The sequence below is a fragment of the Diabrotica virgifera genome, chromosome 3 (genome assembly GCF_917563875.1).
Source record: "Diabrotica virgifera virgifera chromosome 3, PGI_DIABVI_V3a".
Lineage (NCBI taxonomy): Eukaryota > Metazoa > Arthropoda > Insecta > Coleoptera > Chrysomelidae > Diabrotica > Diabrotica virgifera.
Genome location: NC_065445.1, coordinates 173,011,077 through 173,037,337, shown reverse-complemented (window position 1 = coordinate 173,037,337; position 26,261 = coordinate 173,011,077). Strand labels below are relative to the sequence as shown.

Below are 26,261 nucleotides of genomic sequence, written 5' to 3'. Positions count from 1 at the left end.
ACTTTCCTGTCTTCTTCTGACTGCTTCTTCACATTCTAAATCCCACCAGTATTTTCCTCTGGAAGTCGGTTTTTTTTATTTTACATTTGGGGATGCAGTAGGATGCAGTTGTATTTATATTGTGCAAAATTTGTTCATAAGAATTTATATCTTTAAATTGAGAGAATACATCTTCCGAATACTGTTCATATAATTTCCAGTCGGCATTCTTTAAATTCCACTTTTGTGAATATGGATTATATGTATGAGTTGGTTGATCCTCTAACTCTACTCTTATAGGTGTATGGTCTGAACCAAATAGGTCTTGAAGTGTTTTCCAAGTGATCAGGTGGTTTAAGTCAGGAGTACAAATGGTCAGGTCTATTGCCGATTTCGAGAAGTTCCTAAAGAAAGTAGGAGAGCCATCATTTTTGAATATTAAATTATTATCGTCTATACAGTCCATCAAGATTTTACCTTTCATATCTGTTTGGTTGTCTAGGCCCCAGGCAATGTGGTGAGCATTAAGGTCACCTCCTATTATAAATGGTCTTTCTATAGATGTTATGAAATTGTTCCATTGTTGTAACAATAACTTGGTTCCTGGGGGAACATACATAGATTTAAATGTGACAGTATATGACTTAAACTTTATTTTTATTGCTACTTTATTGACGTTTATTAAATCTACTTTCATGGTGACTTCCTCGTAATATAGGTTTGAATTTATTAAAATTGCTGAGCCACCGCCAACAGTTACTGAAAAGCGGTCGTCTCTGACAATATTGTACCCGTGAAAGTTATAATACTTTTCTGGTTTAAATCTAGTTTCTGATAATAATGCGATATCAACTTTCTGGTCTTCTAATAGGTGGATAAGGTTTTCTCTATTAGAGTTAGCCGATCTACAATTCCATTGACAAATTACCAATCTATTCATTATTATATAAGAGAGAACTTAAAACTGATTGAATTGAATTTACTAGAACTGATTTTTCTGGAATTTCAAAATTTTTGTGATTTATATTAGAGATAATACTTGTAACTATATTTGATATTAATTCTGTTAATTCTTTTGATGGTTCATGTATTTTAGATCCTTGTTCTGGATTAAATGTAGATTGATACGAAGAAGAGGTGATAATACCACCAGGTCTGTTGGACATGGGGTTTAACTTTATTATTTTTTGATGTTCCATTGTTACTTGGTCTGGTGAGGAAGAGATAGGTCGTTTGTATTTTGGTGGTTTTATTATTGTATATCTATTTGAAACTGAAGGTAGAGCGAACTGATTGGAAGATGTTTGAGACGTGGACAATTGAGTAAAGGAATATGAAGAGGATGGTGCATTCATATTTGGAGTTTGATGAGAATTTATTGAGGAATTATTGGCTGCTATAGATGCATAAGTTATCTTAGGAAAGAGTTTAATTGTTTCCTTAAAAGATAAGCTGTTTTCAGACATATAATGTTTTATTTTCTTTTGGCGATCAAATTCTGGGCATATCTCCCATTCATTAGTGAAGTGTTCACCTTCACAGGATAGACATTTTTTGTTAAACGATGATAAAGAACAAGAATCGGAAAGGTGAGATTCATGACACTTAAAACAGCGAGGATTACTTTTACACTGCTTACTCATGTGCCCATACCTATAGCAGTGGTAACAGATAATTACCTTTTGCTGGTATTTTTCAACAGTGTGTAAGACATGATTAATTACTACATACTTTGGTATATTCTGGCATTTAAAAGACACAATAACTGATTTTGTTGGATTAAATATTACTTTGTCATCTGCTACTATTTTTCTTGTTATTCGTTTCACATACTCAACCGAGAATTTGCAATGGTGATCAAATTCCTTTATTCTATTTTTAAGATATTCTTCCGATATATCTGAATCTATATCCCTTACTACACCTAGTTTAAACAATTGAAATTTTGGAATGTATGCGGTCAGATTTTTTTGAATAAGGAATTTGGAAGTAACTAAAGCATTTGCGCTACTATAATTTTTAAATGAGACCCTAACTCGGTTGCGTCCGATTGAGTCAATTTTTTTTATATAATTGTCAATTTCTGGATGTAACGTAAATAGGATCTCGCCTATTTTAACAGCGTTTAATTTTCCTGTAAAATTTAAACTGGAGTTTTCAATGAAAATGTAAAAAGGTCCTAAATCAATTTTTTCGTATAAATAAACAGGCCTGGTTTTTTCTGGTTGATCTGAGTTTACTAAAGTATTTTGTTTTTCATTAATATTGTTAAGATTAATACTACTACTTATCTTATTTTGAGGCTGGTTGGGTAGAAATCCATTTAAATCTTGTAAATCACAGCTACTATCCATCGAATTCTCAATATCAGGCGGTTCGCCTCCACTAGATGACTCCATAGAGGAGTTTTCAAGTAACGTTTAACTTATGAACACTTTCAAAATGTAAACTAAATAAGGAAAAGTTTAACAAAACCAAACAAACTAAATTAGAACGGTATAAATCAAATAATCCGCCAAAAATTAATATTTTTCGGAGAGATTTCCAAATTTAAATTGACCGCCATTTTGAATTTGGAAATGTCAAATTCCGTATTTTTATTTACCTATCGATGAGCTTACTTTTAGTTGAATTTCATTCATTTCGGTCAAAATTTGCAAAAATGGGCCCTAAATAACCCCCCTATTTCGGCCCCCCTTTGAGAGGTTTTTTTTAAAAGCTTAGTTTCTCGACAAAATTCTCTTAAACTTACTTATACCGAATTTCATCAAAATCGGTCCAGTGGTTTTTGCTGGACGGTGGCGACATACGTACGTACGTACATACTTCCGACATGTTTTTTTTATTTGCTTTTTAGACTCAGGGGGACTCAAAACGTCGAAAAAAAGTAAAATCTGAAAAAATTTTTTTTGCACGATCCTATAACTTTATCTATTATACTATACTACGTATATAGTACGATAAAGTAAAAAGGAACCTATATACCAAATTTGGTTGAAATCGGACTTTTCCTTCGAAAGTTATCGTGCTATTAGGCAATATACAATATAGCCGCCATTTTTGTAAAAGGCAAATTCTGAGATGGCCTCATATCTAAATTTTAACCTTTATATGTACAATAATAAACTTATGTAGATAGAAATCGGGCCACTTAAAAATTTGGTCATTTTTGATGTCTCATATTTCCTAAACCTGTTGGCCGATTTAAGTGATTTTTTGAAAATTTTATATCTTGATTATTTAACAATACCACTGTAATAATATTATTGCTAAGCAGTTAAATTTTCACTGTATACCGTGTGTACCAATTAAGCTGTGTTTTTTTCTCAAAGTTCGCATCACCCTGTGGGATATTCTAGTAACTAGTATTTATAAAATACTGAAACTAAAACCAAACTATAGCCTCAGGTTTTATTAACATTCTGGTTTTTGATTCATTCATTTATGTTGGATAATAAAAAAATTAGGTACTTTAAAAACTAGACATGTTCTTCATCAATACACGGTGTTTCTAAATAAGTGTGACAAACTTTGAGGGGTAATTCTGCATGAAAAAATAATGACAGTTGGCTTTATAAACGTATGTCCGCAAATTTGTCGATTCCGAGATACGGGATGTTGAATTTTTTCTTACAAACTGACGATTTATTTTATTGCCTTAAAACCAGTTGTTATGCCAATGAAATTTGGTAGGTTTTTAGACGTAGTTATTGCACATTTTTTGACATACAATTAAGAATTTAATATTCACCATTAGCGCGCATACGTGTAATATGACCGATGATATTACCCTTATGCACGCTAATGGTGAATATAAAATTCTTAGTTTTATGTCAAACAATCCGCAATAACTATCTCTTAAAACCTACCAAATTTCATTTGCATATCTGAACTGGTTTTAAAGCAATAAATAAATCGTCAGTTTGTAAGAAAAATTTCAACATCCCGTATCTCGTAAACGAAACATATGCAGACATACTTTTATAAAGCCATGTGTCAATATTTTTTCATGCAGAATTACCCCTTAAAGTTTGTCGCACTTATTTAGAAACACCGTGCATTGATGAAGAACATGTCTAGTTGTTAAAGTAGGTACCTAACTTTTTTATTGTCAAACATAAACGAATGAATAAAAAAACAGAATGTTAAGAAAACCTGAAGCTATAGTTAGGTTTTAATTTCAGTATTTTATAAGTGCTAGAATATTCCACAGGGTGATGCGAACTTTGAGAAAAAAACACAGTTTGATTGGTACACCCGGTATACAATGAAAATTTACCTGTTTAGCAACAGTATTATCACAGTGGTATTGTTAAAGAATCAGGCTATAACAGGTTCGAAAAATCACTTAAATCGGTCAACAGGTTTAGGAAATATGAGACATCAAAAATGATCACATTTTTAAGTGGGCCGATTTCTATACACGTAAGTTTATGTGGTCCAAATTATTATGTATATGCTGCTATTATTAAATGCACAGTTCTCATAACATTTGCACGAATCTGCCGCACTAATTTGTATATTACGAGTATACTATTTTTTAATCAAAACTTATTTTAGGATAATTTTAGAAATATACCTTTAATTATATTATTAAAATTAATGGCGAAATCGGATTTTACACGTGATCGTAGATAACCAATGTATAAAAATGAGCTGTAAAATAGTATTAGACGCACCTGGAATATTAAGCCCAGGAAGCACTATGTATGGCCGAGTAGTTTGTACATTTTCTTCAAATACATATATAAAAGGTAAGTTTTAGTAAATAAAATAAAAAAGAGAGAAATATAGACGCGTTTTTCATTTATAGTCTAGTCGCAACATAAGGGGACCCGCCTAGGGATGGCGGTTTTTTACAAAACACCGGTTTTCGGTTATACCGGTTTTTTCTACTTACGGTTTAACCTGGCGGTTATAACCGATCAGAAAAACCGGTTATTTTAAAAACCAGTGTTTGATTTTTTTATTCAATAGTCAGTAACCATTAGGTTACAAAGTTACGTTTACATTGCACAAGTTTAAGACACTTCATTCGAATCGGTATCAACATTATCTATATCAATACTATTAAAAGAATATATCAATATCATATATAAAACGTTCAGTATGAGTTTTAGCAGGGCATATCTGGATTCATTTCTCATAATGTGTCTGAACTATTATAGCTTTCGAGATTTGATTGTGGTCTCGGTTATTCTTCATTTTTCTTAGGACCTCCTACTTTATGGCTCGTCAGTCCACGAGATCTTAAGTATTTTGCGATCAAGCAACATCTCAAATGCTTTAAATGTTTTGCACATATCTTCGTTCAAGATCAACGATTCAACACCGTAAAAAGGACAGAAAAGACCTAACATCGTCTCATTATTTTATATCGAGAGCGAGGTTGTGGCTCTTGAAGAAGGCCCTCAGCCGCTTGAAGGTGGATCTACCTTTTCCGATGAGAGCTCTTATATCCTGGTTGTTTATCCATTCTTCATTCGTTATGGTACCGTCATAGTTGTAGTTTATCACCCTTACTACTGGGGTTTGGTTGATGTAGATTTGACCTTCTGTTATATTTTTCTCTCTAATTATCATGAGCTTTGTGCTCTATATTTACAATATTCCACAATTTTGGCACACTGATAAAAAGACAGTCGATCTATACTATCGACCTAATCCGTGTTTATCTTCCAGTCGATACTAAGTTTGAAGAATAATATATGCACTGGCTGTCTAGCTTATAGATGCTTTTATATCAGCTTATAGAGGTTTGTGTGTAAATATCTAAGGGTGGATTAATATATTATATGAACCCCATAATATATAAAAAAAACTTCCTTATTTTTTCACCGATCATTACGTTAAAAATAAAAAACCGGGACAAGAAAACAACCGAAAAAACCGATTATTCCGGAGTAAAAAACCGGTTTAAGGTTATAACCGGTAGGTTTTACCCATCCCTAGTCCCTTGGGAAATTCGAGCTCGCCGTGACTTGATGATGGTATTACAGGTTTTTTTTGGATCGCTCAATACAATGGAAGTGGTCTGGAAGCCCAAATATTGCCCGTTTAATTGTTATTAACAAATTATGACAAAATTAGATATTTTTCAGGTATTGCCCTTTTTTAGGTAGAAGTTCTGTAAAAAAATTAATAGTGTTAAGGTCTGCTCTGGTTTATTTTTGGTTGCTGAATCGAATGCTACTAGTCGCGATTACCCAAAATATGTTCTTATTTTGTTAATAATAAAATAATTGTTTAATCGCCGAAAAGCTCGAAATGATCTACAGCAAGTTTGTAGTCGTTTTCATAGTATTTTTATATCAAGGCCATGGGTACATAATTCGCAAATATTTTACGGCTATCCGTACTTTTTCTGTCTTAACACGGCAAATTACGTGTAGTAAAATTCTCACTGGTATGGAAACTGCAGATGTAAACATTAGGTTGACAGTGACATTGTCATTAGAAAGGTAGAGAAGTCTATTTCGGTTTCGTTCAGTTTTTGAATGTTATTGGATAACTTTTACTTGATATGATAGGATTATTTTTTCACTAATTATATATTCAGTGGTTACCATTATTTATAAATATACTATACAAATAGTCGAAAAAGAAAAAACGTTTTAAAGTTGTTTTAATAATATACTGTTACCATGGAAAGCTTAGATAAGGTTTGAACATGTGAAGGACTGCGTTGTATAAATGTAGTATTACTCAATAAATTTATAAAGACTTTATTTATTTCTTTATTTGCCTAAATTAAAATATGGGACGTTGTTACAAGAAATATGTTACTGAAAAGCGAAGAAATAGACGGTTAGCTCAACTGATGTAAGTACTTTTTTACATAAATCAAATTAATTACTTTTGTATTTTTCAAATTAATTTTAAATTTATAGTGAAAATATGAAATTGAATTTATTCGAAATGTCGATAAACCGTCGAATGTTAAGAATAAGCTGGACCAGCAGAACCACGAATAAAAAAATAACTGAAAATAATAAACACACGTCATCATCTGGTCAATACTAACAAAATTAGATAGACGTCATATCTAGGACACATAATGCGCCACAGGGAATTTGAGCAGCTTCAGGTAATATTAGAAGGCAAGATCGAAGTTAAAAGGGGTTAAAGAAGAAAGAAAAAATCTTGGCTATGGAACATCAGAGATTGGACCCACACAACAGGAAATGACTTATTTCATCAAGCCCAGAATAGAGAGAAATTTACCATATTGACCGCCAACCTCAATAGAGAAGTCATTTAGGAAAAGGAGCCGAAAATATCATTTTATTATTTTTCTTCGAGAAAAAAAAAGCGTTAAAACTCTCCGTAAAAAGCGAAGCCTTTAATTATAACATCCAATTATAACAAAATAATAGTCAACATTTAATAATTCACTCAAGAAAATGGATGTAATACATAAAACGTAGTAGATGCTATTGCTTCAGCAGATAGTCACTACTTTGTAGCATTGTCTTTTACATAAAAGTAGGTGCTTTTGTTGAGAACTTACTACACAACAGAAGTACCTACTACTGACCTGATGTATCTACTACAAAGCGTAGCGCCAGCAGTGTCCGCATTACACCAATCGTGATGGAATTAGTTTTACATGTGCTTGTGATTTGTGAATTCACATTTTTACGTACCAAATTATTAGAATTGTACATGAGTAAAAACGAGTGACTCAGATTCCTAAGCGACAATCGAGTTACGCGAGGATAAAAATGAACAATTGTTATTGGTTAATCTTCTTCACAATTATTAAATTTTATTTGATAAAAGAATGACCCCAAAAATTAAGAATCTTCTTCTTAGTTTGTAAATTTTTCTATGACATACATTCATAAATGCTGCCATATTGTAACAAAAAAATACCTACGCCGAAGAAGTCCAACCACCAACTTCACATACACAAGCACATACTTCAAAAGCGTAGTACATTCTTCTATGTATCTGGTAAATAGTAGCAAATACTACGGAGAAAAGCAAACGCTTTGTAAGTGTAGTGAAATCTTCAAAAATGTAGTACGTACTTGAAGCATTCGCATTTACTACGTTTTATGCCACCATGGGCACTTTACTTTATATCTAAACTCGTACCTATTTACGGTTATCGGAACAAACTCTTATAAAATAATACTTTTATTTGAACTTTAATGACTTGAAATACTTGGATTTTCCATAAATAATATATAAACAATAAATAAATTTTTATTAATTGTACGCCCTAAATCAATCATTATTTTTCAAATACACTATCAATACTATTTAATAAACAACTCTTTGATTTTTATTATAATCGTAAAAGCGTTAAAAAGCGGTAGCAAAATCAACTGCTATATCAAAATAGCAGGTCGGACACATCTCTACTTGTCACTGTCTTGAGTCTTGTCATAACATTATATTCGACTGAGTGCGTTGTATGACAAAGATAGCGAATGTTCGATTTGAAAAATATCACCACGGAGATGGTGTCCATTTTTTTCGAATCCTGAGAAAACTAATAAATATTTTTAGAAAATTTAAACACAAAATGAAAGACTAAATTATTGTCGAGGGCCGAAAGTCCCTTAGGATATATAAGAAGTTTCTGTCGAATGAGATATTTGAAATTAAAAATCACACTAAATTTTCTCTTAGTTTTTCACCCCTGTAACTTATTAAAATAAACATTATGGAAGTTCTCAGGGACTTTCGGCCCTCGCTAATAACGTAATCTTTCATTTTGCGTTTAAATTTTTCAAAAATACTTATTAGTTTTCTCAGGATTCGAAAAAAATGAATCCCCATTATGAAAATACGTACCCATCCTCAACGGTAAAATATTGCAAAACCTCTAAATTTTAAAGAACCACCTGGATTGACATGAAATTTGACCTACACATAGCTCACAAGGTCAAAGAAAAAAGTGATATTGTACCGATGTGTGCTTTTGCCCTGGGGTGAATTTCACCCCTTCTCGGGGATGAAAAAATATATGTCCGATATAAGTTCGGAAATGGATAAACTGACTAATTTTAAGCAACTTTTTTTCTATAGAGTTTTTCATTAAGTCAACACTTTTTGAGTTATTTGCGAGTGATTATATTCATTTTTCAACAAAATAACCACGTTTTTAGACGGTTTTTCGCCAATAACTTAAAAAGTAAGGATTTTGTCGAAAAAAATATTCCTAACAAAAATATAGCCTGTAAAAAAGTGAAAAAAAAAAATGGTGTATAATATTAGGTCTCTAGACCTAGTACAAGCAGAATTATAGTTAATGAAAATAGGTTCATATTCGTCAAATTCCAAATCGAATTTTTGACGTGAAATATTCAAAGAATTAAACACTTTTTGGGGAGAAAAACTTTTTTAAAGTGTTTAAAAAAGCTTTATTTTTATTTTATAAAAAAATTTAAAGTCTAAAGTCCTTATTTTTAAAAGGGCTGTAGTTGAAACGGCCTGAAGGAATCACTAAGCACGAGTGCATGCACATTTTGAACAGCGATATCTGAATAAATTTTTGTCGTACAGAAAAACAAAAAACAAAAAGTATTCAGAAAATCAAGTCCGACTTTTTTTACTGTTTGAGATTTTTGGTATTTTGAATAAATTTTAAAGTTATTTTGAAAAAAAAGCATTTTTTTTCAAAATTAAACATTTGAAAAATTTTATTTTAAAACCAAATTTTTTAAAAATAAGCACTTTGAATCGATGAAACTTACAGTAATAAATACAACATAAGTAAAGCAACTTGTGAAGCGGTAATGATTAATTTCGTTTTAGTTGCTAATTAGGGGGTGATTTTCCCGATTTTTTTTGCCAAAGCAAAAGGGACCAACTTTAGTTTGTGCGTAATGTATTTACATTTGATGCTAGAAACTTTTTTGATAAAAACAGAAATGAAGCTTTTTTTAAACACTGTAAAAATGTTAAAATGTGTTTTCTCCAAAAATGGCTTCATTTTTTGGATATTTCACGTTGAAATATTCTATTTAAAATTTGCCGAATATGAACCTATTTTTCATTAGCTATACTCTGCTGTTTTTTTACTTTTTAACAGACTATATTGTACTAAGAATGTTTTTTTGATAAAATACTTACTTTTCGGTTAACGGTTTTTGATAAACGTGGTTATTTTGTTGAAAAATGAATATATTCACTCGCAAACAACTCGAAAAGTATTTGAAAAGGGGTGAAACCCACCCCCAGGGCAAAAGCGGACATCGGCACAATATCACTTTTTTTCTTTGACTTGTTAGCTATGTGTGTGTCAAATTTCATGTCAATCCAAGTGGTTCTTTAATACCAACAGAAAAAACCGTGAAAGAATGTACTATTATAGGCTAAATCGATTACCACTACTCGTTATAGCTTAAACCACGTTCCGACTTTGTTATTAATAAATTATTGAAAAAATAACTGTTTATAGTACGTTTTCTCAAGGTTTTTGCCCTAAATTTTAAAAAACCTCTTGGATTGACATGAAAGGCATACACGTAGCTAACATACAAACAAAAAAAAGTGATATTGAGCCAATGTGTGCTTTTACACTGGGGGTGGGTTTCTTTTTTTTTCGGGGGTGAAAAAAGATACCTTTAAAATAAGTCAGGAAGTGGATAAACTGATTAATTCTAAGCAAGTTTTGTTTTACAGAGTTTTTTCAGCAAGTCAATACTTTTCGAGTTATTTGCGAGTGAATATATTCATTTTTCAACAAACAAATTTTTTTTTATCAAAACTATAGACTATACAAAAGTGAAAAAAATGGTGCACCTATGTGTGAGGTCTATAGACCCAGTAGAAGCGGAGTTGTAGCTAACGAAAAACAGGTTCATATTCGTCAAATTACAAATCTAAAATTCAACATAAAATACCCAAAAAGTGAAGCACCTTGTGAGGACAACTCATTACAACTTTTTTAAAGCTAAAAAAACTTTCTCCTTGCTTTTTTTTTAAAGTATCCAGTATCAAAAATAAGCGAGTTACGCTCAAAATAAAGGTGGTCCCTTTTTTTGGTAAAACAGAATCGGGAAAATCACCCCTTAATTAGCACCTCAAATGAAATTAAGCATTACCGCCTCACAAGTTGCTTTAATGGCAGCTAATCTGGAAAGCTCAACGTAGGTGGCGCTCGTGTAGTTGGAGGTTATGTCAACTTACGTCAATACTTCAAATCAATCTATTTTTAAGTAAATATTGCATATTTGTTTCGCTGTGTGAATTAAACTTGAGAAAATAAAATCCCTCAATGTTGTGCTGTGCATTTGTGCTCATCGAGAACATCAGGACACAGGTTTCCCAAAGATATTCTGATGAGAAAAAAGTGGATTGTAGCAATAAGAAGGAATAAATATGTGCCGAGAATAAATGCACGTATCTGCACTAAACATTTTGTTGAAACAGATTAAGTATTGCCCCCAGATTCGACTGTAAAAAATAGAATACTTCACTATAAAATTCAGATCAAAATTTATTATAAACGCACGGATTAAGATATGCAATTTTATATACATTCACACTGTTGCCACATCTACAATCGCTTTTGATGGAGTGAACATGTAAAAAAATTATATTTGAAGTAATAATATAGAAAAATATGAAATACTAATTTTAAATATTTCTTAAGTTCTCAATATTTTTTAGTGACTAAAACATAACCTGACCAAACCTAACCTAGCGTCATCGAAAATAATATAAAAAAGTTAATAACTGAAAATTTTAGTGATATATTATCTTTAAAATATGCTTTAAAATGACTAAAACATAACCTGAGCAAACCTAACCTAATCGAAAATAATATAAATAAGTTAATAACTGAAAATTAAAGTGACCTAGTACCATTCAAATATTCTTTAGTGACTAAAACATAACCTGATCAAACCTATCCCTAATTTTTTTTAATTTCACCTTAAATTTAAGGTCGCCTTTCACGTAGACAAACACCCAAATAATTATACTTAATTAAATTAACACATTCTATATTTCCATAAGGAATTATAATTTTTTTTAAATAAGACAACATTGCAGAATCAATTGCGCTCACCCCATGCTTAAACCAAATTTACACCAAATGCGCAACTGTCATGGCAGCCATATTTTGAAAATATCACATTTTTAAATAAGATAAACACAAAAATTTATGCTGAGCGCACTTAATTGTGAATTTTAAATTGATAAAAAAAGTAAGGCAGATCGCACATATCATATTATACACAGTTGTCAGACTCGTGTGGGGAGTTAATCAATACCAAATAAATACCCTCTGAGCTATAGAAATAAAACATTGAGACGATGATTAATATAGTTTATCATTCGATAAGTGTTTCCTTTTTCCAGTATCTCTCGCATCCCTTCTCAATTCGTTTTTCAACGCACAAACAGTCTCCAAGATCCGTATATTTCGGCCATAATTTATTATTTATTAAATCGTAATCAAAAACACCATAATATACAAACTTCACGAATAGTCAAAACTTTGACCTCCAACTACACTAGCGTCTCCAGGCGGGAGCAACGGCGTACATAGGTGCCATTATGTTGTATTTATATGATTTGTAAGCTTCATTAGTTCAAAGTGCTTATTTTTGAAAAAATTTAGTTTTAAAGTAAAATTGTTAGTGATCCCAAAAATCTCAAAGAGTAAAAAAATGTAGGCTTTGCTTTTCTGAATATTATGGAATTTTTGTTTTTCTCTAAGACAAAAATTGTAAAGATTTGGTGTTTCTAAATTCGCATACACTCGTGACTAGTGACTCGTTCAAGCCTTTTCAACTATAGCCCTTTCAAAAATAAGCACTTTGACCGAACGAAACTTACAGATTATATTATAAATACAACATAAGTAAATCAACTTGTGAAGTGGTAACGATTAATTTCATTTAAGATGTTAATTAGGGGGTGATTTACCCGGTTTTTTACCAAAAAAAGTGACCAACTTTATTTTGAGGTAATTTGCTTATTTTTGATGCTAGATACTTAAAAAAACAAGAAGAAAGTTTTTTCTAAAACTTTAAAAAAGTTGTAATGTGTTTTCCTTAAACGGTGCTTCACTTTTTGATTATTTTATGTTGAAATATTCGATTTGGAATTTGACGAATATGAACCTGGTGTTCATTAGCTACAACTCCGCTTCTACTGGGTCTACAGTCCTCACACATACACCATCTTTTTCACTTTTTTATAGTCTATACTTTTGCTAAAATATTTTTTTTTGAAAAAATACTTACTTTTTGAGTTATTTACGAAAAACCGTATAAGAACGTGTTTTTTGTTGCATGTGAACATATTTAGTCGCAAATAACTCAAAAAGTATTGCCTTGGTGAAAAAACTCTATAGAACCAAAGTTGCTTAGAATTAATCAGGTAGCCACTTCCGGACTTATTTTAAAAGTTTTTTTTCTCCCCCGAAAAGGGTTGAAACTCACCTCTAGGGTAAAAGCACAATATCACTTTTTTGTTTGATATGTTAGCAACGTAGATGCCAAATTTCATGACAATCCAAGTGTTTTTTTTTTAATTTAGAGCAAAAACCGTGAGTAAACGTACGCTAAACAATTATTTTTGCAATAATTTATTAACAATAAAGTAGGAACGTGATTTAAGCTATCACGACTAGTGGTAATCGATTTAGCGTAAAAAATAATATAAAAAAACCACAAACTTGCTGTAGGTAGCGCAATATTTTGAGTTTTTCGGCGAATAAACAATTATTTTGTTATTAACAAAATGAGAACATATTCTCAGTAATTGAGCGACTAGTCGCATTCGATTCAACGATCAAAAATACACCAGAGAAGACCTTAATACTATCAATTTCTTTACAGGGCTTCTAATAATACCTGAAAAATACCTAATTTTACCATAATTTGTTAATAACAATTAAACGAGCAATATTTGGGCTTCCAGACCACTTCCATTGGATCCAGCGACCTAAAAAAACCTATAATACCACCATCAAATCACGGTGAGCTCGAATTTCCCACGGGATCACTTATGTTGCGACAAGACTATTACAAAATATATTGTACCTGTAATAGACTTACACACTAAATACTGAAAATACATAGAAATCTTTAAACAAATTGTAACAAGTTAAAAAATAATATTGGCATACCGACAGATATCTGTATAATATTATAAATAATGCCAGAGACAGTTATTATAGTTCTTTATTAATAGTTGAACAACAATGATCCCGCACAAGGCACAAGAATGAGTAAACAAACGAGTGACATAAGGCAGTGACTAATCATCCGCCGGACGGTATACGGTATCGGATATGTTCCGAATACCAACATTATAATACATCTCCCCTTTTAAATGACAAAGGTCTTTAACATTAGGAGTAAAATAAAACTGGTTTTAATTCACAAATTACTTAACCTGTCTACCAGACCTAGTTATGACCACAGCTGAAGGCTGAGGCGCTTGAGTTAGTGCTACTTCCTTGTTTACATTATCCTTTAAAGGTTGAGCAAACGGTGTGGGAGACATGATGTTTTGGTCTGCGGATCTATTTATTATAGGTAACGTCTTGGGTGGATTGTTATCAGAAGAAATATCATCTCTTTCAAATTCTTCATTCAAAATGGGGTTCTCCACCCTGAATGTATTGGGTGATGGTCGAAGATCCACACGATTTCTTCTAACAACATTCCCCCCTTTATTTTCTACCAAGAATGACCTAGGTGGATCATGCTTTGCTACAACCCTGCCTGGTTCCCAACATTTTTTACATGGTTATAAACCGTAATATTATTATCAATATCTAACTCTTTTAAGTCTCTCACATGTTGATTATAATAATCTAAATTCTTTCTTTGCTTAGCGATCAATTTCTCTTTAACATTTTCACATAAACTTGGACGTAGCAACACATTGGAAACCGGCAATTTTGTTTTGCAAACACGGCTCATAAGGAGCTGCGATGGAGAGTAGTCCATATACTTAAGTGGTGTGTTTCTATACTGAAGTAACGCAATATGCATGTCAGTGCCATCATTAAGGCACTTTTTTATCATATTCTTTGCAATGGATACCGCTTTTTCCGCTAATCCATTGGCACGTGGATAATTTGGACTTCTTGTCACAATGATAAAATTCCATTCCTGACCAAAGCTTCGAAAACAAGAGCTATTAAATGGGATGTTATCAGCGACAAGAGTATCAGGAACTCCAAATTTGGAAAACAATGATTTTAGTTTTGATATTATGGTTGGACCAGACTTATCTTTAATATGAATTATCTCTAACCAGTTTGAATATGCGTCCATTACTACTAGATACGATTTATCTGAATAAGAAAAAATATCAACTCCTAGCCTTTGCCACGGACGTTCTGGAATATCAAAAGGATGTAAACTTTCTTTACAATTTTTTCTACTAATGTTTTCACATGTTTTGCATTTTTTTATAAACAATTCTACATCATTACTTAAATTTGGCCAGTAAAAAATTTTCCTTGCACGAGCTTTACATTTTTCGATTCCCAAGTGCCCCTCGTGAATTAATTTAAGCATCTCTAAATGTAACGAACTAGGTACTATTAATTTATAATCCAAAAACAATAAGCCTGACGACATGTTAATTTGTTCTTTAAGTTTAAAATAATGACGCAGGTTTTCAGGGATATCAGTTTTAATCAAGGGCCACCCATTTTTAACATAATATAAAAGCTTGTTTAATTGTGAATCATTTTCTGTCTCAATTTTAAACTTATCCTTTTTTTGATCAAACATTGGTAATTCTGTTACTAAAGAATGAATAGCAAAATCAAATTCCTGATCTGATTTTAGCCCGCTGCAATTTAAAAAGGCCCTAGATAAAGTATCTGCAATGTATAAATATTTACCAGCTTTAAATGTCACATTCAAATCATAGTTAAGTAACCTGATTAGCATTCTTTACAAGCGTGGTGTAACAGAATGTAGATTTTTACGAAAAACTGACTCTAAGGGCTTATGATCACTAGAAAATTTAATATTTTTCATGCCATAGAGCCAAAAATGAAATTTTTGTATGGCAAACACGATAGCCAGAGTTTCCTTTTCTATCTGCGCAAAATTTTGCTCAGTTTTATTTAGACTTCTAGACACGAAGGACACTGGGTGTCCATTTTATAACAGGCAAGCGCCCAACCCATCCCTACTAGCATCAGTCTCTATCTCAACAGGTAGATTGGGATTAAAAAAAATAACACCGGAGCGCTTGTTAGTAGGTGTTTAAGTCTATTTAAAGAATGCTCGTGTTCTGTTGACCAATGCCACGGGACCTTTAAACTTGTTAATTCTCTCAACGGCGCAGTGATTTTGGACATGTTGGGTACAAACTTACTCAAATATTTAGCCATACCTAGTATTCTGAGAAGATCAGCCTTTGATTTTGGCACAGGCATATCTAGAATTGCTTTTACATTATTATCATTAGGCTCAATTCCCTTACCTGAAAAAATTTGACCCATGTACCTAACACTCTGCTGCTTAAATTGCACTTTTGAAATGTTAAATTTAACATTAAACTTATTAGCTCTTTCAAGTACTATCTTAAGGTTTTGGTCATGCTCAGCCTCAGATGAACCTGCAATAATGAGGTCATCAAAATATACTCCCACTCCGTCCAAATCACCAAATAGTTCATAGTTGTACTTCTGAAAAACTTCCGGGGCGCTACATATTCCAAAAGGCAACCTATCAAATTTAAACCTACCAAAAGGTGTTCCGAAAGTGCAATATTCTGAACTTTGTTCATCCAATTGCACATGAAAATATCCATCTTTCATATCAACAATTGTAAAAATATTTTTACCACCTAGCTTATTTGCAATTTCATCGACTGTGGGGATCAAAAAATGCTCACGCTCTATAGCTTTATTCAAATAAGTCGGGTCCAAGCATAACCTTAAATCTCTATTTACATTATTCTTTTCAACTATGACAAGAGGGTTTAACCATTTAGTGGGCTTATCAACTTTCGAAATGACACCTTGATCTTCTAATTCTATTAATTTTGATCTAACTCTAGCATATAAAACTCTAGGAACCCTCCTTACACGTTGAACCACTGGTACAACATTTTCTTTTAAAGTTATATGATGTTGACCTGGAAACTTGCCTAACTTTCCATCAAAAACAGTTGGATAAGCCTTAATAACATCATTAAACGTTTTAAAATTAGCACCCTTATTTTCATAAACCTGTGTACTATTAATTCTTTTAATTAAATTCAAGGTTACACAAGCTTCCAGGCCTAACAGAGGTATCTGATCATTGGCTTTTACAACTTCAAATGGCAAAACATGACCTACATTATTTGTATTATAACAGTTTAATGCAACTTTACCAAGAGATCTAGTTTTAAAATCAATACTACCATATGAAACTAGAGTCACTTTTGACTTAAGCAAACAAGCATCTGGGCACACCAGATTCAGTACATTTAATGGCATTACGCTTACCTCAGCACCAGTGTCTAGTTTGAACTTGATTTTCCGCTCATTTACCTGGAGCTCCTCTGTCCACATGCGGTTGCTGCCCTCATGAACCGCCCCAACATGCCTGCCTAATGAGCTTACATAAAACCCTTCACCTTCGCTGTCAGTCTGTTCATGTTCTTCGACATGATGTACCCTTCGTTTGGACCCACTTGCCTCGTCCGATCCAAGTTTTCCCCTACTTTTGCAAACATTAGCAAAATGATGTCTCCCTTGGCACTTGGCACACGTTTTGTTATACGCCGGACACTTTCTTGGAGGGTGAGAGTACCCACAAAACCTGCATGATTCTCTGTTACCTGAGCTGTTACTGTTACCACTACCACTATCTGCTTGCTTAGATGGTTTGCGGTCAATTTTCTTAACCACATTCAACTGTACTACCTCCTGCATCTCTTTTGATAAATTTTTGCTGGTTTCTGAAGCACGACAAACGTTTATTGTTTTTTGTAGAGTTAGAGACGTTTCTCTAAGCAATCGTTCTTGGGTGCCCTTTTCAAAAATGCCCATGACTATCCTGTCTCTTAACATGTTGTCTTGATCCGGGTACTCTGTGGTTTTTATGGCTTTACGAAGTTCGGTCACGAATGAGTCAAAAGACTGACCCTCTTTCTGCACAATACTATTGAACAAGAATCTTTCAAATATTACATTTTTCTTGGGTGCACAATATGCCTCAAACTTGTCCTTTAATTTTTCAAGAGTCAAATCACCTTCAATGGTAAATGTATTGTACAACTCCAATCCATCATCTCCTACAAGACTTAAATAACAAGCAACTTTCTTTTTCTCAGTTTTCTCGGCTAATCCAGAGGCCTCCGAATAAATTTCAAATTTCTGCCAGAACTTTCTCCAGTTGGCCGAAACATTGCCATCCAAACTTAGAGGCTCAGGTGGTCTAAAAACAAGATTTTCCATTTTCTTCTTAATTGGTCACTTTAGCTTTAATCACATGAACACCTGACACCATGTATAATATTATAAATAATGCCAGAGACAGTTATTATAGTTCTTTATTAATAGTTGAACAACAATGATCCCGCACAAGAATGAGTAAACAAACGAGTGACATAAGGCAGTGACTAATCATCCGCCGGACGGTATACGGTATCGGATATGTTCCGAATACCAACATTATAATACAATATCTACATCCTGCTGTACATCACCATCCTGCACATTTACATTCAGTCATAAAAACCTTGATTACAAGATCAGAAAAACTGACAGGCGAAGAATATCAAAATGAAGAAATGCATAATGTGAAAATAGCATTAAGAAAAAACGGCTTCTCAACATATACCATCAAAAAAGCACAGAATGCTCGAAGAAGAATTAGGGACGCAATAGAAGACGAAAAACCGATTTGTAAAACCATTCTGCCATATGTGAAGAGTACAACAGAGAAAATAGGGAGAGTAGCGAGAAAAAAAAAATAGAAACGATATTTAACACGGACAGATCCACTTTCTGATCAGATTTTATGCTTAAAATATGTTATCTTATTAATAGGCAACTCATTAGAGGTAAAAAACTGTAAAACATTAAGCTCGGTTGACCCCTTCTTTAAAATCTACCACATGCCGAACCGGGCTTATGCTCTGAAGGGTGAACACAACCCCATCTAGGGGATGAAAATTGTTTCAATCAAAATAACCATGGAAATCGATAGAGTGACCAATTCTAAGTAAATTTTGCTCTATAATTTTTTTTCGCAAAATTGATACTTTCCAAGTTATTAGCGATTGAATCTATGCATTTTTCATTGAAAAAAACTCACGTTTTATAACCGTTTTTCATGAATAACTTTTTCTGAAATATAACTTAAATTTTAATTTTAAAGAAAAAATATTAAGAATAAAATTGTTGCTAATAAAAAAATACAGACCCGACCCTGGTAGACCAGGGTTCGAGACCCAGCGGCGGTGAGAACAGCTAGACAAAAATGTCTATAGACCCCAGGTCGACTCAGCCTGAGCCTGAATAAAATAAGTACCTTGGGTAAAACCAAGGGTAATAATAGGCGGTTGAAGCATAGCACTGGGCCTGTTACCTTCCTTGTATACACCCGTGTTGAGCTGCCCCCCCACTTGCAAAAATCAAAAAACAAATAGCCCTGATTTATGAGCTATTTATGAGCTTTCATATTCCGCAAACTAAAAATTTTGAGCTCGTTCCACTGAGCAGGAATTTAATACTTTAGTGGGGGGGCTGAGTCAGCCCCCCCACTAAATACTTAAAAATAGGAAAATACCACTTACTTAAAAATAGGAATATTGAATCGGTTTTTGCGGCAGATTTACGAGCTATTTATGAGCTCTTGAAATTATATAGTTTAGATTTTTGAGAATATAGCTAGAATGCAAGGAAAGAGACCCGTTGGGAAGCCACGAAAGCGCTGGGAAGACACAGTAAACAGCGACGCACAAGCCCTTTTAGGAGTCCGTGTATGGAGAAGAGCAGCCACAGACAGGCAAGGGTGGAGGCAAAAAATAAAGGAGGCCAAGGCTCAATTTGGGCTGTAGTGCCGTAGAAGAAGAAGAAGATTTTTGAGCTCATCCCCTTCACCCCCAAACAACCCTTTAATTGATTTAACTAAAGAGAAAAATGCTGAGAAAACTTAAAATATATCGTATTGCGGATATAATTCCTATAGCTTATATACTCTAAGAATAAACTATTAAATCACGTGAATTTCGATTATTGAGCTATAACCCATTCGCAAGAAAACCACCCTATCTTCCCGGCTTAAGAGAAAGTTGTACTTAAAATGCATTAAATTAATTATTTGGCGACTACACATCATTTAATAATTTATAAGCTTCCAAATTACGCGCATTTAGATCAGTAAATTGCAATTTTTTTGTATAGTGCAGTCACTGAAGGTAAAAATCAACGATTACCTTCAATTTCGGTGAACCTTCATCGATTTTCACGAAAATTGGTCAGTGGTTAGAGGATACGTCAAGAAACAAAGGTGACATGGTACCACCTTGCGCCTTTACCCTGAGGATGGATACCGCCCCTTCTCGGGGGTGAAAATTATTTTATAAAAAATAACTGCACAAATCAATAAAAGAACAAATTAAAAGCAAAATTTATTATATAAAGTTATTAAAATAAGTCAATACTTTTTAAGTTATTAAAAATCAAAGATTTTAATTATTCGTGAAAAAAAATGCATGTTTTGAAGCGGTTTTTCGTAAATCACTGAAAAACTGTAAGTTTTTACAAAAAAGTTAATAGTAGTTTAATTCGTATAGCTTATATTCTAAGAATATACTCTTAAATCACGCGCCTTTCGATTATAGAGCTACAACTCCTTCGCAAGAAAACCATCCCATATTCCCGGGTTAAGAGAGAGTTGTACTTAAAATAATTTAAATTAATTATTTGGCGACTACATATCGTTTATTAATTTATGAGCTCGCAAAATATACGCATTTCAATTATTGAATTGCCATTTTCTTTCTATAGTGCAGTCACTGAAGGTAAAAATCAACTATGACCTTCGATTTCGGTAAATCTCCATTCATTTTCACGAAAATTGGTGAGCGGGTTTTGATGCTATCAACTTTTTCTGGATCTCATTTTTGATAGGTATTTCTAAGTACTCTGACAAGTATTTAGTACCTAAGTGTTATAAAATGCATCTCTTTCCCGTTATTTAAGCTTGAATCCTTAGATTTGAACAGTCGCAGAAAAAAATATACATTTAATTACCAATAACTTAATTTAAATTAACATTAAAGGGTTTTTCAAGTAAGCAATTTAGTATATTTTTTATTAGCTTTAATTTTAGTGATGAAAATTTTTTGTAAAAACAGTTTTTGAGTTATTTATGAAAAATCGCTTTAAAGCATGCATTTCTTTCACAAAAATTAAAATATTTGATCTTAAATAACTCAAAAAGTATTAATTTATTAATAACATTATATAACAAATTTTGCTTACAATTTGCCCCTCTCTCGATTTGTGGGGTTATTTTTAATAAAGTAATTTTCACCCCCGAGAAGGGGTGACATATACCCCAGGCTAAAACCGCAAGTTGTTATTGTCAATTCGTGAAAATGAATGGAGATTTACCGAAATCGAAGGTCGTTGATTTTTACCTTCAGTGACTGCACTATAGAAAGAAAATGGCAATTCAATAATTGAAATGCGTATGGGATGGTTTTCTTGCGAAGGGGTTGTAGCTCTTTAATCGAAAGGCGCGTGATTTAAGAGTATATTCTTAGAATATAAGCTATACGAATTAAACTACTATTAACTTTTTTGTAAAAACATACAGTTTTTCAGTGATTTACGAAAAACCGCTTCAAAACATGCATTTTTTTTCACGAATAATTAAAATTTTTGATCTTTAATAACTTAAAAAGTATTGACTTATTTTAATAACTTTATATAATAAATTTTGCTTTTAATTTGTTCTTTTATTGATTTGTGCAGTTATTTTTTATAAAATAATTTTCACCCCCGAGAAGGGGCGGTATCCACCCTCAGGGTAAAGGCGCAAGGCGGTACCATGTCACCTTTATTTCTTGACGTATCCTCTAACCACTGACCAATTTTCGTGAAAATCGATGAAGGTTCACCGAAATTGAAGGTAATCGTTGATTTTTACCTTCAGTGACTGCACTATACAAAATAAATTGCAATTTACTGATCTAAATGCGCGTAATTTGGAAGCTCATAAATTATTAAATGATATGTAGTCGCCAAATAATTAACTTAATGCATTTTAAGTACAACTTTCTTTTAAACCGGGAAGATGGGGTGGTTTTCTTGCGAAGGGGTTGTAGCTCAATAATCGAAATGCACGTGATTTAATAGTTTATTCTTAGAGTATATAAGCTATAGGAATTATATCCGCAATACGATATATTTTAAGTTTTCTCAGCATTTTTCTCTTAAGTTAAATCAATTAAAGGGTTGTTTGGGGGTGAAGGGGATGAGCTCAAAAATCGAAACTATATAATTTCAAGAGCTCATAAATAGCTCGTAAATCTGCCGCAAAAACCGATTCAATATTCCTATTTTTAAGTAGTGGGGGGGCTGACTCAGCCCCCCCACTAAAGTATTAAATTCCTGCTCAGTGGAACGAGCTCAAAATTTTTAGTTTGCGGAATATGAAAGCTCATAAATCAGGGCTATTTGTTTTTTGATTTGATTTTTGCAAGTGGGGGGGGGGGGGGGGGGCAGCTCAACACGGGTCTTGTATACTGTATGCCCTAGATATAGCAGACTACCCTGCATAATCCCAAAGCCAATAACCTCGAAATGGAGAACCTTCAATCTAAAATAACTTGAATGAGGTGCAATATTTTGCGCTGGGAAAACTAAAGAGATATCTTTTAAAGTTCATTAAAAACACTTTTAAATAAGCTCTGATAAAAGTTTTTTACATAAAAACTGACTGACTTAATAAAGCCGCTCTCTGCTTTTTCTTTTTGAAATGTAAAAATTAAACCCTCATCAATACAATCCCAATAGAAATGCATAACTTCTTACTTGAAATTAACTTTGTTTTGATATAATTAATAGGATCCATGTGATTTGGCCGGTTTGGAATGTTTAGTTAAAAAAAAAAATAGTTAATTAAATCGAAAATGACTTTTTATAATAAAAAAGTGCATTTTTCTTAAATAAACCTAAAAGTATTAATGATACAAAAACAAAAAAAAATCAAAATTTTCAGTAAAAGAAATCCTACAATTAATATTTGAAACATTTTTTCATATTATGAATACTTTTAGATCGATTTAAGAAAAATGCACTTTTTTTTTAATTATAAAATAGCTATTTATGAAACAGTTCGTGAAGTATGCTTTTTGCGAACGCACGCGATTTTTAGAGCACGAGCGACAACGGAGCGAGTGCATACATCACGTAAGTTCGCAAAAAGTACTTCACGCACAGTTCCATACAATATTTTATCTACGATAAACAAATAAAAAAACTGTAACTCTTCGTCACTGGAATTCGTTTCTATTCTACAATTTTTAGTACTTTGACATTTAAAAATCCTAACTACTTTCAAACCACAAAACTGTCAAAAGTTTTGTTGTAAGTCATTGCTCATATTGTCATCACCATGACAATGGGAAAGTTAAGGATATTTGATTATATGAAAGTGTGTCCAAAAACCCATTGAAAGTGTGCGAAAAAGTAAATCCCATTTAAAATACATTGTTACTTCACGTACACTTTAAACCCTTCACGCACTGCAATAATGACAGTTTTCACAAACTAAAAACTTATACATAATATGACATAGAGTAGATAAATGTCGTTTTTGATTTAATCAACTATTTTTTCTAAACTAAGCATTTCAAACCGGCCAAATCGCATTGATCGTATCAATTATAACTTAATAAAGTTAATTTTAAGTTTGAAGCTATGCATTTCTATTTAGGATTTCTAATTAGGATTGCAAAGACGAGGCTTTAATTTTTACATTTCAAAAATAAATAGCAGAGAGCGGCTTTATTTTCATCATAAGTCAGTCAGTTCTTATGCAAAAGACTTTTGTCAGAGCTTATTAAAAGGTTTTTTAATGAACTTTAAAAGATGACTATCAAGTTTTCCCAAAAAAATTGCACCACATTCGAGTTATTTGAGATTGAAGGTTCTCCATTTCGATGTTCTTCGAAAATAACCATCCTTTAAAGAGCGTTATTCACGCTCCATTCAGTCGTTATTGGGTTTAAATGTCTTTCCGACGCAAATCTCTTTTTTTTATTAGCTACAATTTTATTTTTAATGATTTTTTCTATAAAATTACAATTTTTTAAGTTACTAAACCTTCATTATCAAAATTCCACGAGAAAATGTCTGTTGATTGGACTATAAAAAATATAATGTCTATATTTTTAGAAATCAGATGCAAACTGAGAGGAACGGAGACGACAAGTGTTCGGCATGGAAAGAGTACTTATGTTGGAAGCAATCGCTTTCTAGATTTACGATTGAGACTGCTTGGTGAGAGTAAGTATCCATTTTAGTATTTTCATACAACCATGTACAGTTTAATTTAGTGCTTTAATTTATTATCTTGCTTCCTCAATGTTTTTGTTGTCAATAATTCAGGTCCAGTCTTCAATATTTTCTAAACAGTACCACTAGAGTTTTTAAGTCACACTTTGGGCTATTAGGCGAGGCAATGAAGCATTAAACCTAGGAGTTTTGTGCAGTAAGATGAATCGCCATGGAACTTTTTGCATTCGATTCGAGAGAGTGTCAGGCAATTTTGTGAACTAAATTGATCTCGCCAAAAATTTTGGCGCATAAGAAAATGCATTTTCGAAGTGCATCTCGAAGAGATGGAAAATGAAAAATTTATAACTTAAAAAATATTGACGGAAATGAGTTCAATTTTTATACTTGGGGGATGTGGAGGTCACTCAACACGAATTTCATGACGGCGATGGTCACCAAGGTATCTGGTGCCCAGGATGGAACTCGTCGCCTGGGACGATCGAATAATTCGCGAAATGAAGATTGGAGCAAAATACTGAAAAATACGTTTCAATATTTTTCTAAAATCTATCGAATGACACTAAACACAACCCCTAACTCCACTCCTGGATGTGGGGTGGGAGTTACTTTAGAATCTTAAATGGAAACCCCCATTTGTTATTGCAGATTTAGATTGCTTACGTAAAAGTAAGCAACTTCTATTCGGGATATTTTTTCGCATTATGAATAGATGGTGCTATAATCGCAAAAAAACGATTTATCGTGATACCATAGGTAAATTATAGAAACGGTCTAATATCTCGAGAAATACACTTCCAAATAAAAAAAAAAATATTTTTCAAGAACCTATCAAATAACATCAAACACGACTCTCTACTCCACACCCTGGAGGTGGGGTGGGGGGTAACTTTAAAATCTTAAATGGGAGTCCCCATTTTTTATTGCAGATTTGGATTCCTTACGTAAAATAATTAACTTTAAAAAAAATTGGAAAAATTCTTTGTAAAAGGTATAAAATTTTATTAAAATCCCTTTAAAGGGCTACATCACAACAAAACGTTTTCGATTTTATAAAAAAATCATCATAAATGTTAGACCTAAAAAAAGTATAACTGATTTAATGAATGTAAAGTTGATATTTAAATTTTGACTAAGGATGAGCAAGTTGGTTATACTTACAGATTGGATGCTAGCTGAGCCACCAAAGAAAAATATTCGGGTAAAAACCCTTTAGATATACCTAACATGGATGCATTAAAGGTGCATACTTAAATAAAATGCATTATGATGGATACATGGCAACAAGGATAATGCTCTTAGGTAATGTATTGAATTTCCCAACACGTGGGATGCAAATTGAGTTGTTTACATTAAAATGACTTAATGCCAACTAAATGCAAAATAAGTGATGTTTCTGGAAGGTGTCAAAAATCAAACCGACAATGCGACGTAGAAGTTACCCTGTAGTACTATAGCCAACTTATTGTAATTACTCATTTTGCATTTAGTTGCCATTATGTCATTGGAATGTAAACAATTCAATTTGCATCCCACGTGTTGGGAAATTCAATACATTACCTAAGGGCATTATCCTTGTTGCCATGTATCCATCATAAGGCATTTTATTTAAGTATGCACCTTTAATGCATCCATGTTATATTTAAAGAGTTTTACTCGAATATTTTTCTTTGGTGGCTCAGCCATCATCCAATCCATAACCAACTTACTCTAACCTTAGTCAAAATTTAAGTATCAACTTTACATTCATTAAATCGGTTATACTTATTTTTAGATTTAACACTGATGATGATTTTTTTATAAAATCGAAAAC

The 26,261-nt window shown here is 32.6% G+C and overlaps 1 protein-coding gene across 1 annotated transcript in view; it reads left to right on the top strand.

Annotated features, from left to right (window-relative positions):
- Positions 1-26,261, top strand: part of LOC126882220 (arrestin domain-containing protein 3-like) — a 115,996-nt gene that overhangs the window by 20,957 nt on the left and 68,778 nt on the right. Inside the window, exons 2-3 of the mRNA XM_050647027.1 lie at positions 4,540-4,733; positions 24,329-24,439. Of these exons, the coding sequence (XP_050502984.1) occupies positions 4,631-4,733; positions 24,329-24,439 (214 nt within the window). The 5' untranslated portion in view covers positions 4,540-4,630. The remainder of the gene's footprint in view (positions 1-4,539; positions 4,734-24,328; positions 24,440-26,261) is intronic.